The sequence below is a fragment of the Haliotis rufescens genome, unplaced genomic scaffold (assembly GCF_023055435.1).
Source record: "Haliotis rufescens isolate VD_foot unplaced genomic scaffold, xgHalRufe1.0.p SCAF_6, whole genome shotgun sequence".
NCBI lineage: Eukaryota > Metazoa > Mollusca > Gastropoda > Lepetellida > Haliotidae > Haliotis > Haliotis rufescens.
In genome coordinates, this window is record NW_025964334.1 from 9,716,174 (window position 1) to 9,734,752 (window position 18,579).

Sequence of the window (18,579 nt, forward strand, 5' to 3'; positions counted from 1 at the left end):
AGACCGCCGTCATATAGCTTGAATATTGCTGAGTGCGGCGTTAAACAACAAACCAACCAACCAACTTATCAATCACAATGCTAGAATGTATGGTAGTGCAATATTATCAACTAGAAACATTGCTCTCCCTCAAGCTTAAATTTAATGGATTTCACAGTTCAAATATCAGGTTCGGTCCATTATCAGCTCAGGGCCCTTGTCCTCTCCACACACAGCTCAGAAAGCAATTGGGACTTATGCCAGGAAACGCTGCCTAGTCGAATTTACCAAGAACATTTCGGAAAATGTGAAGACTCCACAACACTGCAGGCTTCTGCATTACCCAGATTGTCAGATACTGTATTCCTGGCAGCAAGCCCGGGTACTCTTCCAATGTCAGTCAACAGATCGGGAGGTACCACACCTAAGTCACCGAGAACAATGAATTGTATAATTTTCATTTTCCATGACGCCCTCTACATATTCTTAGTCGTACCATGGATGGACATCTGAGTACAAAAAATACAAGCATAATCAAGTCGCTTAAGGTACTGTGTTTGTGCCAAAGCCGTTGGAGAGTCTTTATAATTAATATTGTTGGAATTAACAAGGATGATAAACATAAAAAAAACTTAAACTTACTAAGTTTTAGTTTAACGCCGCTTTGAACTGTATTTCAGTTCTATCACGACGTGTCGTCTTCAGCAGTTTGGACAGCGCGAAGTGATGCAGGTCTTAATCATTTGTGACATGTTTTGAAAAATAACAATTATTTGATTAACCAAATGCAAATTGTTATTCTGATTTATTACCAATAAGTTTTTCTGTGCACTTCCTCTTTGCCTACAAGCTGTAGGGGCGGTTGGGCGGCCTAGTGGTTAAAGCACTCGCTCGTCATGCCAAGCACCCGGGTTCGGTTCCCCTAATGTGTGAAGCCCATGTCTGGTGTCCCTCGTGGTGACATTGCCGGAATATTGCTAGAAGCGGCGTAAAACCATACTCACTCACTCCTACAAGCTTTCCCCTCTGACCCATTTCTGTTGATATCATATTCGCGAAGAATTTATGGTCAAGCTTGTAAAATCAAGTGATCATGTTATCCTTCATATGCCATTGTCATTTCCTCCATTCCTCGAGAAACAGTAATAGCTCAAAATGAAAACGAAACTAGGTTTTCCCTCTTAACTCATTATCGATCACAATACAGACAACGCATTTCACACGAGGCTGCAGTCGAACCGTGACTATTCGTCGACACAAAGAGTTATACAGCGACAGTGAAAGGTAGAGATTTAGTTTTAACACGTTAATCGTAACATACAAATGATCGTATGAGTCATATTTGTATTCGTATGTTCAAACCGATATTTCTGTCTCTCCAGCTGTGGCCGTATATAGCTGCTGATCATTTGTCAATAGGACACCCACAACGCATCAACTATTCTGGCGTACAGTACATCTGATTCTGTTGGGTTTACTTATCAGCAGCCATGTGTTCCGGAGGAAAAATTGATTGCATCAAATATTTGATGTATGCATTCAACATTTTGTTCTTGGTAAGTGCAGTATTGTTCTTGTATCCGTAACACGCATGGGGATATCTTGTTCTAGCATGTTCTGAATAGAAACTCACTGTCTGCACTGTCTGAATATGATATGTTATGTCTGGGACTCACACATGTTCTGACTATACACATGTTATGTCTGGGACTCACACATGTTCTGACTATACACATGTTATGTCTGGGACTCACACATGTTCTGACTATACATATATTATGTCTGGGCCCACGCATGTTCTGACTATACACATGTTATGTCTGGGACTCACACATGTTCTGACTATACACATGTTATGTCTGGGACTCACACATGTTCTGGCTATACACATGTTATGTCTGGGACTCACACATGTTCTGACTATACACATGTTATGTCTGGGACATAAAGTGATCAAGTGATCATGTTATCCTTCATATGCCATTGTCATTTCCTCCATTCCTCGAGAAACAGTAATAGCTCAAAATGAAAACGAAACTAGGTTTTCCCTCTTGACTCATTATCGATCACAATACAGACAACGCATTTCACACGAGGCTGCAGTTCTGACTATACACATGTTATGTCTGGGCCCACGCATGTTCTGACTATACACATTTTATGTCTGGGACTCACGCATGTTCTGACTATACACATGTTATGTCTGGGACTCACACATGTTCTGACTATACACATGTTATGTCTGGGACTCACACATGTTCTGACTATACACATGTTATGTCTGGGACTCACGTATTCTGACTATACACATGTTATGTCTGGGCCCACACATGTTCTGACTATACACATGTTATGTCTGGGACTCACACATGTTCTGACTATACATATATTATGTCTGGGACTCACAAGTGTTCTGACTATACACATATTATGTCTGGGCCCAGCATGTTCTGACTATACATATATTATGTCTGGGACTCACACATGTTCTGACTATACATATATTATGTCTGGGCCCCACGCATGTTCTGACTATACACATGTTATGTCTGGGACTCACACATGTTCTGACTATACATATATTATGTCTGGGACTCACACATGTTCTGACTATACACATGTTATGTCTGGGCCCACGCATGTTCTGACTATACACATGTTATGTCTGGGACTCACACATGTTCTGACTATACACATGTTATGTCTGGGACTCACACATGTTCTGACTATACACATGTTATGTCTGGGACTCACACATGTTCTGACTATACACATGTTATATCTGGGACTCACACATGTTCTGACTATAAACATGTTATGTCTGGGACTCACACATGTTCTGACTATACACATTTTATGTCTGGGACTCACACATGTTCTGACTATACACATATTGTGTCTGGGCATCACTGATGTTCTGACTATACACATGTTATATCTGGGACTCACACATGTTCTGACTATAAACATGTTATGTCTGGGACTCACACATGTTCTGACTATACACATGTTATGTCTGGGACTCACACATGTTCTGACTATACACATATTGTGTCTGGGCATCACTGATGTTCTGACTATACACATGTTATGCCTGGGACTCACACATGTTCTGACTATACACATATTGTGTCTGGGCATCACTGATGTTCTGACTATACACATATTATGCCTTGGCCCCTATCACACATGTTCTGACTATACACATGTTATGTCTGGGACTCACACATGTTCTGACTATACACATGTTATGTCTGGGACTCACACATGTTCTGACTATACACATGTTATGTCTGGGACTCACACATGTTCTGACTATACACATGTTATGTCTGGGACTCACACATGTTCTGACTATACACATATTGTGTCTGGGCATCACTGATGTTCTGACTATACACATATTGTGTCTGGGCATCACTGATGTTCTGACTATACACATATTATGCCAGGGACTCACACATGTTCTGACTATACACATATTATGTCTGGGCCCCTATCACACATGTTCTGACTATACACATGTTATGTCTGGGACTCACACATGTTCTGACTATACATGTATTATGTCTGGGCCCACGCATGTTCTGACTATACACATGTTATGTCTGGGACTCACACATGTTCTGACTATACACATGTTATGTCTGGGACTCACACATGTTCTGACTATACACATGTTATGTCTGGGACTCACACATGTTCTGACTATACATATATTATGTCTGGGCCCACGCATGTTCTGACTATACACATGTTATGTCTGGGACTCACACATGTTCTGACTATACACATGTTATGTCTGGGACTCACACATGTTCTGACTATACACATGTTATGTCTGGGACTCACACATGTTCTGGCTATACACATGTTATGTCTGGGACTCACACATGTTCTGACTATACACATGTTATGTCTGGGACTCACACATGTTCTGACTATACACATGTTATGTCTGGGACTCACACATGTTCTGACTATACACATTTTATGTCTGGGACTCACACATGTTCTGACTATACACATGTTATGTCTGGGACTCACACATGTTCTGACTATACACATATTATGTCCGGGCATCACTGATGTTCTGACTATACACATATTGTGTCTGGGCATCACTGATGTTCTGACTATACACATATTGTGTCTGGGCATCACTGATGTTCTGACTATACACATATTATGCCTGGGACTCACACATGTTCTGACTATACACATGTTATGTCTGGGACTCACACATGTTCTGACTATACACATATTGTGTCTGGGCATCACTGATGTTCTGACTATACACATATTATGCCTGGGCCCCTATCACACATGTTCTGACTATACACATATTATGTCTGGGACTCACACATGTTCTGACTATACACATATTGTGTCTGGGCATCACTGATGTTCTGACTATACACATATTATGCCTGGGCCCCTATCACACATGTTCTGACTATACACATATTATGTCTGGGACTCACACATGTTCTGACTATACACATATTGTGTCTGGGCATCACTGATGTTCTGACTATACACATATTATGCCAGGGACTCACACATGTTCTGACTATACACATATTATGTCTGGGCCCCTATCACACATGTTCTGACTATACACATGTTATGCCTGGGACTCACACATGTTCTGACTATACACATATTATGTCTGGGCCCCTATCACATATGTTCTGACTATACACATATTATGTCTGGGCCTCACACATGTTCTGACTATACACATATTATGCCTGGGACCCACACATGTTCTGACTATACACATATTGTGTCTAGGACTCACATGTTCTGACTATACACATATTGTGTCTAGGACTCACATGTTCTGACTATACACATGTTATGTCTGGGACTCACACATGTTCTGACTATACACATATTATGTCTGGGACTCACACATGTTCTGACTATACACATGTTATGTCTGGAACTCACACATGTTCTGACTATACACATATTATGTCTGGGTCTCACACATGTTCTGATTATACACATGTTATGTCTGGGACTCACACATGTTCTGACTATACACATATTATGCCTGGGACTCACATGTTCTGACTATACACATATTATGTCTGGGGTTCACATATCTTCTGACTATACACTGATTATATGTTCTGAATAAAAACATATTATATATGGGCGCTTTCATACATCTCTGAATGTAAACATCGTCAGCGACGTATACATGTTTATACAAGAACTGTCACACGTGTGTCTATAAATAGTACTCCGCGGAGTTGGGTTAGAATTTGACCCGAGCAATCTCTGCTTACCGTACGAAGCGACGATCTGTCAGCTTCGGTGACTTGGTCGATTTGGTGTCAACGTACCCAAACTGCGTGGATCGTTGCGATTAAAATAACTTATTAGATTGCCTGGTCCAGGCTTACTTATTAACAGGTCACCGTCATACACATGCAATATTGCTAAGTCACGAACACACTATTCATTGCACCAAGGAATAACAAACTATCAACATAGTCAGGAAGTGTTTTCTTAACGAACTATTGTTGGGTGAAGCTTATCTATCCTATGCATAACATATCTGAGTGTTATCACAACATAACGACCAGGCATGACTATTTATGTTCGATCGATATGAACTTGTCGATATTGAAAGTTGTAATACGACACGCACTGAAGGTATACGTGATAAGCCCCTTTTATGCTTGGCCTTGTTCTGTTGAACCTTATCGGGTAGACACGCCTATACATTGATTGTTTGTGCAGGTTAACACGAACGTATGGGGCTGTGTGAGTGGGAATAAGTGCAGTGAACCTCGGTTGGGTCACGCTGACCTATTCAATGAATACAACTGCCTGACGTCCACGATACTTGAAACCCTATAGTATTTGCCATCATCTTGATCTATTGCACAGGTGTTCCTGTCGTATAAGGGGCTGCAATTCGCTGTGCAGGGTTGCGTCCCTTGGGCACGCCAGGAACCTGCATGAAGGTTCTAATCCCGGTTCGCCCCGATAATGTTTTTATTTTTGTCAGCGCCATGCTGGTGGGTTTCACCGAAATGGTAAACGTCTGAGACCTGTATCATATAGGGCTTACCTCCCACATTAAGCTGATGCACCGCGATATAACTGGAATACTGTTAAAAGCGGCGTTAAACCAAACTCACTAGACATTGCATAGATGATCATATTACAGTAAACTACGTTTATAACGAAAACGCTTATAACTAACTGACGGATAAAACGAACATATTTTTTAATCCCGACCATTTGCTGTTTATACACTGTATATATGCTTATAACGAACTACGTTTATATCGAACTAAATCGTAATAACCGCAGTTTACTGTTCTGAAAGAGCGTCATATGATTTTGCCTCAAACGTTGCTCAGTGTGGGGCATTTAACTAGGACTGGGACGGGTAACTCGGGTACTCGAGTCGGGTGGGTCCTGAGTAGGACCCAGGTACCCACAGGACTACCCGGGCCCGTGGTTAGTCACGTGATATATTTGTTTAATGACAAAAGCTCACTTTTGCTCAGTTGTTACACTACAAGTCGCTAATGTTCACATTTCTTTCTGATGATGCACACATTCCTTTTGACTTGTATATGTTTGAGTAAAGATAAAGCTTCAGTTAACTTCAGTGTACGCATGATGTGATAGATTTATACATGTATCTAAATAATTTTGGCCAGGGCTGCGGTAAAACAGTTCCCAATCAGACATTATGTTCCCATGTCTTTAGACCTAAACTGGGTACCCGGGTAGGGTCGGGTAATAGGGGGTCGGGTACCTACATTTAACAAATTTCTACAGGCAACAGCCTCTCTTGTTACACCCCCCCCCCACCCCCCCCCTCTCCATGTTACGTCCCACGACGAGGCAATAGCCTGCCTCAAGGCCATCGATTCACGTCGGTTACGGTAACGTGCAGTGGCCCGTGAGGATCCGGGGTAGAATAGGTCTTCAGCAACCCATGCTTGCCGTAAAAGGCGACTATGCTTGTCGTGAAAGGCGACTAACGGGATCGGGTGGTCAGGCTCGCTGACTTGGTTGATGCATGTCATCGGTCCCAATTGGGTGGATCGATGCTCATGTTGTCAATCACTGGATTGTCTGGTCCAGACTCGATTATTTACTGGCCGCCGTCATATAGCTGAGTGCGGCGTTAAACAACGTTAGTCATCTTTTACGGCAAGCATGGGTTGCCGGAGACCTATTCTACCCCGGATTTTCACGGGTCCCGGATGACTTAGTTAAACCATAAAATACCTATGTCGTGTTTTATTATGTTTAAATCGTACTTGGTCTCTTAAGTAAGGCAACAGGCAAGTAGGTGGAACTGCCCGTCAGTTAGCCCTGTTCGGGAATTTTCAACTTTAGGCACCGTTTATAACGGCTTTCTTTTTTAGCCATCTCTAATAAAACACAAGGTTAGTCTTAAACTTGACATCTTAGAAAAGTAATATAGTTTGCCCTATGTGTCATGTTTTAAAGAATAGTTTTTTTGTTGTTTTTTTGTTTTTTTTGTGTTTTTTTTATAAAGTATAGTTTTGCCCTGAACTATTATTACGTAAAAGCACTCAGACGCCAGCGTCCTCGTGTTTTAACTACAAAAAGGCTTAGGGCAAACCTATACTTTATTAAACTAAATGGGGGTAGAGCAAACTATATTTCTAAAGTATAACATCATAATTCGAATTGAATTACCTTTGTAAAAGAGATGAAATAATGTATAATTAGTGTTGTTTTAGTTATCAAAAATATTATTCTCAGAGCTCCAGATAAGCTTTAGGTGTTGTGGGTATTTTACCCATGCATATTAAAATCATTGGGTATCAGTAATTCTATCTGGGTATTCAAATTTCTGTTACCCACTAGTTTATACACATGTGGGTATTTAAGTTAAATATTTAAAAACACTATTCATCTAGTCCCTGCAAACTGGTGTCGTGTGGGTTCGAGAGCTTTATAGGACTCAAAAATACCACAATACTTCCACAAGAAAGTGTGATGGCAAATGATCATGATGTAACTGTCATCGTGGAGTTTGGCAAGGTTGACGGAATGCCAGTTTATAATTTCAAAATAAGTTGCGGATTTGCTAATCGAATACGCAGGGTTACTTCACAATATTTTGACGATACGCACAAGTTTTATTTTTGAAGCGTATCTGTAATGTTCGTTGTGTATTTGATACGCTTGGATTATATTTTACTGCGTGTCTCTGCATTTCTGATGCGTTTTTTACGCAGAAACGCAGCTTATCTGGAGCTCTGATTCTGAAATCGATCGAGTTGGACAATAGCTGTTTAGGAAATAAAGTTTGCCCTACCTACATGTGTAGTGTAATGCAGTATAGTTTTGTTCAATTCTCTGCAGTATTCGCTCTTTTCCCAATGTACTCATGTGAATCATGTATTGCTTCATTCCAGATTCTTGGACTTGGGATTGTAGGTTTTGGGATCTGGATACGGGTTGACCCAGACGCCGGCAAATACATAAACGAGTCTGTCAATTTTGACGCTTTACAGACCGCCTCCGGCATCTTCATCGGCATTGGCTGCGTCATCCTCCTCGTTGGCGTTGTCGGAGTTTTTGGAACAATCAGACAGAGCCAGTGTCTGCTTGTTGTGGTGAGATCACGTCCTTTTCAGATACCCTATGACGAACTGGTTGGTTGGTTGGTTGGTTTGCTTGTTGTTTAACGCCGCACTCAGCAATATTCCAGCCAAATGACGGCGGTCTCTAAATAATCGAGTCTGGACCACACAATCCAGTGATTAATCTCATGAGCATCGATCCACGCAATTGGTATCGATGACATGCATCAACCAAGTCAGCGAGCCTGACCACCCGAAACCGTTAGTAGGCTTTTACGACAAGCATAGTCACCTTTCACGGCAAGCATGGGTTGCTGAAGACCTATTCTACCCCGGAATCTTCACGGGTCGACGAACTGGTTTAACAGGTATCTCCAGAAGCCCGTGCCGGTTCTTAAAGTCGACCTTATAGATAGGCTGGCCAGTCTCGGTAAAGCTAATTGCGTGTCATCGTACCCGTCCGGCACGGATTGTTGCTCTTAATATCAACCACTGCCTTGTCCAGAATCGATTGTTCCCAGGTTGCCGTCAATATTGCTGACTATGGCGTTAAACAACACACAAACCAAAATTTCGTATCCGTTCCGACCAGAATTTACACTAAGCTGACAGGCTAGGATATAAATGAAATGGTGTTAAAGATGGGTTCAGCCCAACAGCTCTTGTGACTGGTTAGTAGAACAATGTGACCCAAATAATAATTATTGATTGGTAATATGTACTTTTTATTATTTCAGTTCTTCATCAGTTTGTCCATCATCTGTGTCATTCTTCTTGCAACTGGAGTGGTGGTTCTTACTCAGATGGATACTGTAAGTACACTAAGCATCCTAAGCGGGTTAAGAACGCTGACTATTGTGACGATTCCATATGCTTAAAATCGAAAGGAAGCAAACTGACCTGGCATCACTTTATGATAGGGGCAGGAGTAATCGTCTAAACCTCACAAATGCGCTGTCCTGGGTTGCGTCCTTTAAGCATCCCAGGATCATATGATCATATATTCGAGTCCTAGGTTCGACCTAATATTGAACAAAGGTTTGTCAGCACGATAGCATCGCTCGTGGGCTTCAGGAGCGGTGGGGTAGCCTAGAGGTTAAAGCGTTCGCTCGCCAGGCCGAAGACCCGGGTTCGATTCCCCACATGGGTGCAATGTGTGAAGCCCATTTCCGTGATATTGCTGGAATATTGCTAAAAGCGGGGTAAAACCATACCCACTCACTCATGGGTTTCACAGAAACATCTAAGACCCACACCAGTCTGCCTCCCACATCCAACTGAAACTAAAATATTGTTCAAAGCGGCATTAAACCAGATTCACTTAGAAAACAAATATGTGTTTCTGTTTTTACTCATGTATTTCATTTGTACTTTTGTACATTTATTTATGTCTATCAATTTACGTTTTCTTTTCAGGTGAAAGACGCATTTGGAAATTACCTCCAGAGCAAAGTCGACGTCTACAACAGCGACAAAGATGCCAAACTTTTCATATATAATTTCCAGGAAGCTGTAAGACATCGTTTCCATTTTATGCTATCATGTGAGAAATATTGGTTCCATCTATTTTTTGTTGGAGTATATTTTGAAGTGTACTGTCCAAAATTCACCGAGGTATTTATTATGCTATTTTTAAAGGCCAAGAAAGGTCACCACAGAAAAAAAATGAAATATATTGGTTTTGTTTCAGTTCCATTGCTGTGGAGCCAAATCTGGATTTTCAGATTATCCTATCAGCGCCATGGCTGGAGCCTGTAAAATTGAGACTTATCTGAAGGTACGTTTACTCCTTTACAGCACAACCTCAATGGTCCGGACCTAGTTAGTTCGGAAAACCCACTCCTGTGACGATCTTTAATTGAGTGAGAGAGTTAGGTTTAACGCCGCTTTTAACACTATTCCGGTAATATCATGGCGTGTCAGCTGAATGTTGGAGGAAAGCCCGAAGTGATGCAGGTCTCAGACGTTTACCACTTCGGTGAAACCCACGAGCACGGGTATGGTGCTGACATACCGTGCCCCCTCTTTTACTGAACGCGATGTATAATTAAAGGTACATTATTCTTTATCAATATTCGTTACTCCGAAAATTTGATTACCCGACGCTTCCACCTGGGACTTCGTTAATATTCTGGATGAACGGGGTCGAATATCTAACTGACTCACTTCAACAAGCGAGATGGATGTTGTTCAAAGTAGGCACAACTCCAGCAATATGATGTCGGCCTGTAAATAATCTGGACCAGACAAACTAGTGATTGAATGAGAAACGAACGAGGCAATCGCGTTAGGGTGAAATTAAGGACCATCCTATCAACATTCGGCTCTTACAAGATGGGTCCTTGACGTTAATGTATTGACTCAGCATGAAAACTTCTCCGATGGAACTATCGATATGTTAATAATGCACTGTGTTGTGCAACTAAAGGTCTCACTTTCTACATAATGTTGTGTTTGATAAACATTTACCGTTTCTCTTATTTATAGCCCTGTGCTGAGGAGTTTTTCAAAACATTGGCGCCTAACCTGGGTATGACGGCCGGCGTGGCATTTCTCGGAACGGTTATCATGGTCAGTACATATTGATTGATTGATTGATTGATTGATTGATTGACGCCGGATTCATCCAGCAACATTCCATATAACGACGGCTTGTAAATAATCATGTTGGATCGAGACGATCTGACTGGGTACCAGGAAGCGCTGCCTAGTCAAACCCACCCCGAACTTTTCAGAGAATGTGAAGACTCCCCAACACTGCAGCCTTCTGCATTACCCAGATTGTCAGAAGGGCTGTATTTCTGGTAGCAAACCCGGGTACTCTCCCAATGTCAGTCAACAGATTGGGAGGTACCCATCCTAAGGCACCGAGAACAATGGGGAAGTCGGACCACTTGGTACTTGGGAAGCAAGCGCGACATTTCGAAAGCGAGGTTCTGCATAGTATTGATCCCGAGTATGTGTAACTGTTTGTTCGTTGGTTTGTTAGTTGTTTAAAGCCGCACTCAGAGCAATATTCCAGCTATATGACGGCGGTCTGTAAAATAATCGAGTCTGGACCAGACAATCCAGTGATTGACATCATGAGCATCGACCCATGCAATTGGGATCGATGACATGCATCAACCAAGTCAGCGACCTGACCACTCGATCCCGTTAGTCGTCTTTTACGACAAGCATAGTCTCCTTTTACGGCAAGCATGGACCTATTACCTGTAGTTAGTGAAGCTTATATATAACTGAAACAAATGGCTTGCATCAGATGCATAGTAAACTAGTGATGATATCGAGATACTTCTGATGGGACCCGTGAAGATTCCGGGTTAGAATAGGTCTTCAGCAACCAATACTTGTCGTAAAAGGCGACTATGATTGTCGTAAAAGGCGAGTAACGGGATCGGGTGGTCAGGCTCGCTGACCTGGTTGATACATGTTGAATCACTGGATTGTCTGGTCCAGACTCGATTATTTTACAGACCGCCGTCATATAGCTTGAATATTTCTGAGTGCGGCGTTAAACAACAAACAAACAAACAAACAAACAAACACATTTCTGATGGTACTTTGTGTTTTCTTTACAGATTTTAGGACTGGTTTTGTCCATGATGTTCTGTTGCGCCATAAGGAAGCTCCGACATGAGTAAGGCAACACGGCGAAAGAACAACAGCAGTTATAAATAATAACTCATCAATAAGTGTATCTGGTCCCTTTTTGTATGAAATAATGAGATACTGTTTTTAGATCTATTTTCTGAAACATGATCTTTATAAAACTCTTGTTCAGAACATACAACATTTTGTATTTATAAATAATAATATTCTTTGTTTAAAATTGCTAAAACAGTGCAATGATTATTTCAGTAAAAAAGGGATTGATGTTCTGAACAATGTTTCATGTATAAGAGGAGATGGGCTCAACCAAAATACTTGTGAACTCTGTTGTTATATAGTACATGGATGTGGTTTTCTTTTTTCATATCATTGTATTACTTTTATACAAATATGTAAGATTTCACATAGACACCGGCTTCTTTTGCATGCTACTTCGGATGCCATACTGAAATTATTTCTCACATTCTGAAATGATTTAAAAAAAGTTATTATGGGGTTAAGTGGTGAGGTTACGAGGTGAGGTGAAATTGGGTCGCGGCCAAGATTATTGCACTTATATAGCGACGTGCATGCACGTGTGAGTGGCTGCTTGTATTAGTCCGGACTGATGCCGATTTATAGTGCTAGCCCACTGAGATACCATGCCCCAGTTTAACATGAATACCCCACTCAGACACAGTATACTGACTCCGAGTCGACCCGTCCTTGTTTTAGCCCCTAACGCCGAGCGCCAGACAGGGTAACAACAAGTACCATCTTTTAACGTCTTTTGGTATGACACGGCTGGGCCGGACCTTCCGCTATCCGGGCGGACGCTCTACCACTAGACCACGGAGGCGGTGTTATGGGGTTGAGTTGTCTTTAATTATTATACACATGTAATTGAACGGAGAAGAAAATCTCTTCATTTTCGAAAACTGAAGAAATCTCCACATGCCGAAGTATTGTATGTTTATTTTGGGAGTTTTAGGATATTTTGCTTCAGGATCGGCATGAAAGATTATGGAAACATAGAAGATATATTTATAGACAGAAATGGCTCATGCGTGTCAGTTTGTTTGTTGTTTAACGCTGCACCCTGCACGCTGGAAAACGTCAAAACAGTGTTTATAGACGTCAGTGCAATCATCATAGGTAACACTATTTTTTTAGTACTGAAGATTTAGTTTGGCGACATTTATATCCAACGCCAGACCAGGTAGCATGTACACTTATATATGGAATGCTCGTTTTTCAACAATTATCTGATATTGTCATCTTGCCGTCAAGTTTGTTTGTTGTTTAACGCCGCACTCAACAATATTCCAGCTATATGACGGCGGTCTGTAAATAATCGAGTCTTGACCATACAATCCAGTGATTGATATTATGAGCATCAATCCACGCAATTGGGATCCGATGCCAATGTATCATGATGAATATTGCTTTATCTCATGTATCCCACTCCCTTGGGAATTCCGGGGCAGAACAGGCCCCCAGCAACCAGTGCTTGTAAAGAAACACGACCCGATGGATCGGGTGGTCAGGCTCGGTGACTTAATAGATTGCGTGTCATCACTGGATTGTCTGGTTCATACTCGAATATTTACGGGCCACCAATTTATAGGTGGAATACTACTGAATGCGGCGTTATACAAACAAACAAACACCAGTACACATTTCAAAGTGTGCGACTTTGTTTTACTGCCGTTTTGAAATGCATTTCAATTACATGTATATACAGCGTGTCAGCTTTTTGTGTAACGTATTGCCTCGTCAAATATATGTAATACCTTTGTAAGATTTCGTCCATGTTGGACATACCAAAACGCAGGTATGTACACTGAGTATGTTATTCATATATATGCAGGAGAGTAAAAAATTAGGACAAATTATGTTTTGCTCTATCTTCTTGAAGTATTTCTTTTTACCTTCTTGAAAGAAATTGAATTGAATAAATATTTCAATCTCTGTGTCGGCCTTTTATTATAGATACATATTGTCGTATATTACTGGAATGTTGCTGAGTGCCGCAATATACACACAAAACACTTTCATGACTCGTTATCACAGAGTCGACAATACTGTTCTATATATTAAAATAATAAAGTCCACGTTAGTCCAATATCTTCTTTATATCAGTTTCAGACATAGTACTTTCACTGTCTCATGTCAGCTCTTCAGTGTATCTGACAATGGACAAATAACTTACGCCTTCACATTTAACTTGGGCGCGTATTTAGGAATGAAATGTTGCTCTCTTTGAAACAATGTAGGTTCATGATCAAAATTAAGCTTATATAGCGGGAAAACTAAAAAGCTTAGCTTTAAAAAACTAAAATGTAAAGGCGTAAGTTATTTGTCCATTGTCACCTTGGTATTGTGACGTCATAGTTCTCCTAAACGACGTGATTTCATCAGTCAGGTCATTCGTCACCACTCGCCCTTTTCCGTAACCTGTCAGTAAAGTGTTGCCATGTGTTAGTTAATCGTGAAAAAACAATCTGATAATAAAATGTGCATGCATGTAAAAAGATATTCTCACACACCTGTCAGGTGAAAGAATACATGGGTGCATAGTAAATGCATTCATGTTAACCACATAATGATGTTTTCATTATAATTATTACATCTTTACATCATTAAATAATTTCCACAAGAAAATATGGTGAATATACCAACAGTTGTTGACATACTATATTCTGGCGATGCGATCATGTTTATTAGTATCAGAGTATGCATTCTTTCAACTTGGTTGCAATGAAACTTACTTCAAACTTTGGCAAACTGGAATGGGCTGAAAACTGTAAGAAAGAGCTAGCCATATATACTTTGCTGTCGGCATGATTCTTTATGCCTGCTGTTGTGAACAATCTCTGCACTGCTGACACCTTATTATTGTTGCAGTGCAGAATCATGCCATACATTGTGGCAATTGTTGCAATCTTTGAACTTTGAGGTATCTTATCACCTAGAGCTGCCTGGATAACGTGAAATAACTGCGGACAATATTCTTTCAGTTCACAGACAGCAGCAGCTAACACATTGTGTCTGACAAGTGGTCTGGAGTCTTATTATATTATACACTCTTGCCTGGGGAACACATGATTCTAATTTGTCCAGTGAGGGCTTTGGTATCACCTTCAAGTGTGACAGGTACTTCCACAAGTTTTACTGCAGAACACTGCTCCTCTTTATTTGCGTCGGGCTGGGCTGATATCAAAGGCTTACAGTACTTGTGTTCGACTTGACTCTCTTCTGTAGGTCTACGGGAGTCCGGTGATGTGTCCTGACTTGTTGCTGCACCAGTGGTAGCACTGACAGACTCAGCTATAACTTCAGCCACTGTCCTTCGCCTTGGTTTAGTTGGGAGTAACTTCCTCTTGGCTTTTACCTTTGGTTTTAGTACTGTGTCAGATGGGTCTGTGCTAGATCTATCGTCTCTGGTGTCCTCACTAACGTGTACTTTTTAACTAGATGCCCCAGCTGGCGTTCGGGCTTGTCTTTTAACACGTTGTAGTGTAGACAATATATGTATAGCATGTTGCGAAGCAGCTGATCTCAATTCATGATAATTGTTTATCTTTGTAAAACAAGTCGTACGCAGAAACAAATAAGGTTGGTCTTTCTCATACAAATCTACACTGAAAAAGTCTTCCAAACGATCTATGACTGTTTGTTTGCCACTTATCTTCCGACCACTCAGTTGGAACAGTCTATATGGGTTTGTACATCCCGCCAAACACAGCTTACTTTGTGTTTTGATCGGCGTTGAATGGATCGGCGTTGTGTCGGCAGCCATGTTGGAAGTAGTCCCACAAGTTGACAATTCTTTTAGCTTTGCCCGTTTGCGCTTAGACGGAACCCAGTCGCAAAAATGGCCACGAGAGGGGCACGAGTCGCTATTCGGCTTGTCCCGGAATAACACGAGTTGGTCACGAATGCCGACAGGTGTATACGTATTAAATATACAAAAAAAAGAGTCCAGATATTCGTGCTTTTCAAAACTCTTTTATCCACACAAGATCTTTCTCCGTTCATCGTGTAATTACACCAGAAGAGCCGTTGAACGGCGAAAGATCTTGTGTGGATAAAAGAGTTTTGTCAAGCACGAATATCTGGTATAGCTATACCACCACCTCCTCGTCACACGCTACGTATTCCCTTGTAGTATTGCTTCCTTATGTCCCTATGTCCCTAATACACTTGTACTCGCATCACAGGAATCCCGGGCTATAAACCCCCAGCTACCTACATATATGCATGTCAGACTCAGTGATTTGGCTGGGTGCATGACATCGTACCCCGACGGCTTTGGACGTCGCTCCTAATATCAACCACTGTTACGTCGACACCAGACTCGATATGTCTCACTGCAGCGTTAAACAATATGCACATACTCTCTAATGTTCCAGGGAAGGATTAGAACTTGGACAGATATCGCACAGTTTATATCGAGAATATGTGAATAAATGCCACAAAACAATTTCCATAATGATAAAATATCTCGGATGCCGACTATATCATGAGCATGCGTTTATGAATCACTCTAAAGTCGTGATGATACATGGCATTCGCGAAAAGGTGAGCGTATCGTACCCCACCGGTGGCTCCCGTAACAAACACATGCAAGGGCAAGTCATGTGCATCCAAAGCATTAATGAGGCAAACAATCGCTTAAGTCGGTTACACTCCTTGGGCGTTTATGGATATGATAAAGGGAGTGGTGATGACATGTTTATCTTAGGGAAGAGATGCAGTATGACATTTAGAAGTGTCATATTTATCTGACGACACGGCGGTTGGGAGGAGAGATAACACCGATCTGCCCTACTCACAAACACTGCAATGTTGGTAGAACGTAACCTTTCATATATATTTTGAGGCTTGGAAAAATAATTCAATGCATATAATTTTATTTTTCGCTCGTCAGATACCTAAACTCGAAGTGTTTTTTATAACTTGCCACTTGTATAACTTATTTTTAAATGTCACTGTCGTGTGTGATTAGGCACACATCTGCGCCATCCACAGCTGACTCCAACTGAGTTTGCCAGCATAATTCAAACACGTGAAAAGTTGACACGTATTAATTTGATACATCGGCCCATCTTTAGAATTCATAGATCCGTTCCACAATGCTATCGTAGAGCTAAGGTTATCGTAACTCCCATACTTTAACATAGACTCACGGTCGTCGTGTGGAACGGGACCCTGCACCGCAACGTGTACAATCACGTCACTATAATTTAATTTGTGAACCTTTGTTGCAATATGCATAAGCTGCTCTCGGTGATCTATCATTTCTACACAATATGCCACTGAATAAGCCTAGGGATGTTAAGAGTTTTCAATATTTGCAAGTGAAACGTGTTCCCGCCGTACATAAACACGCGCTTTGGGATTAAACACCGCGTCATGCCAGCTTATTGTTATTAAGCGGATGGTCTCTTAACAGGCCAGTAAAAAAAAAGAAGTAAAATTAGAAGAAATGCCTTTCAAAGACAAAAATACTCAGGTTGAAATTTAAATTTAACAATGATTTGTTATCTTTAATGGAATAGTATCGTCAAGTTTTACGGAAATGAGAAGTTGAATGGTGTTCTCTACATAGTTCGGAGATGAACATCAGAAGTTTTCAGATTATATCCGACCCGTGAAGATCCGGGGTAGAATTGGTCTTCAGCAACCAATGCTTGTCGTAAGAGGCGACTAACGTGGTCAGACTCGCTGACTTGGTTGATGCGTGTCTTCGTATGTCTGTTGCGTGGATCGATGTTCATAATGTCAATCACTGGATTGTCTGGTCCAGACTCGATTATTTACAGACCGCCGTCATATAGCCGGAATGTTGCTGATTTCGACGTTAAACAACAAATAAACAAACAAATTATTTAGGTGTATCAAATACTCAATAACACTAGATAATGGAGTCAGGGCAGGACAAACCAGTTAGAAACCCAAAGCAACGTCCAACACCATCAGGTGTCCCCAGGACAAGCAATAGCATACTGGAGACATGTTCCAGGTTCCCGTTGTTTATACCTTTGTCATTGAAAGGAGATAACTATCATTTCTTGACAAGAATATCATAAACATAGAACTATGAATATATATTTATAAAACACTGTCTTGATTACATATCTTTCAGTTGACCTTAGTAGTAACACAAGACATTATTTTGTTTGTAAGACAGCGACTTGGGAAGATGGCTAACTATACTTTTGTGACTTGGCTGATTGTCTATTAGTGTGCCCGATGTCGTTGGTCGTCCTCTTGCGGTTGACCATTTGTTTGACTTCTCTTGACCAGCCGGCGTGAAATATCTGGTGAGGTGAGGTGAAATTGGGTTTAACGTCGCGTCCAAGATTATTGCACTTATATAGCGACGTGCATGCACGTGTATGTG

The 18,579-nt window shown here is 41.1% G+C and overlaps 1 protein-coding gene across 1 annotated transcript; it reads left to right on the forward strand.

The window, feature by feature from the left end:
* Positions 1 to 1,104: 1,104 nt before the first annotated feature.
* Positions 1,105 to 14,141, forward strand: LOC124151659 (CD9 antigen-like). Its single transcript, XM_046524239.2, has 8 exons — positions 1,105 to 1,263; positions 1,362 to 1,535; positions 8,412 to 8,612; positions 9,317 to 9,391; positions 9,996 to 10,091; positions 10,270 to 10,356; positions 11,067 to 11,150; positions 12,161 to 14,141. The coding sequence occupies exons 2-8, from the start codon at positions 1,470 to 1,472 to the stop codon at positions 12,221 to 12,223; spliced, it is 672 nt and encodes a 223-aa protein (XP_046380195.1). The 5' UTR covers positions 1,105 to 1,263; positions 1,362 to 1,469; the 3' UTR covers positions 12,224 to 14,141.
* Positions 14,142 to 18,579: the final 4,438 nt, after the last annotated feature.

Bases quoted from the DNA above. Each gene is read 5' to 3' on its own strand.
- LOC124151659 (XM_046524239.2), top strand. From the start codon at position 1,470: ATGTGTTCCGGAGGAAAAATTGATTGCATCAAATATTTGATGTATGCA. The intron at 8,613-9,316 runs GTGAGATCACGT...TTATTATTTCAG, and splicing joins GCCAGTGTCTGCTTGTTGTG to TTCTTCATCAGTTTGTCCAT. The intron at 9,392-9,995 runs GTAAGTACACTA...TTTTCTTTTCAG, and splicing joins TTCTTACTCAGATGGATACT to GTGAAAGACGCATTTGGAAA.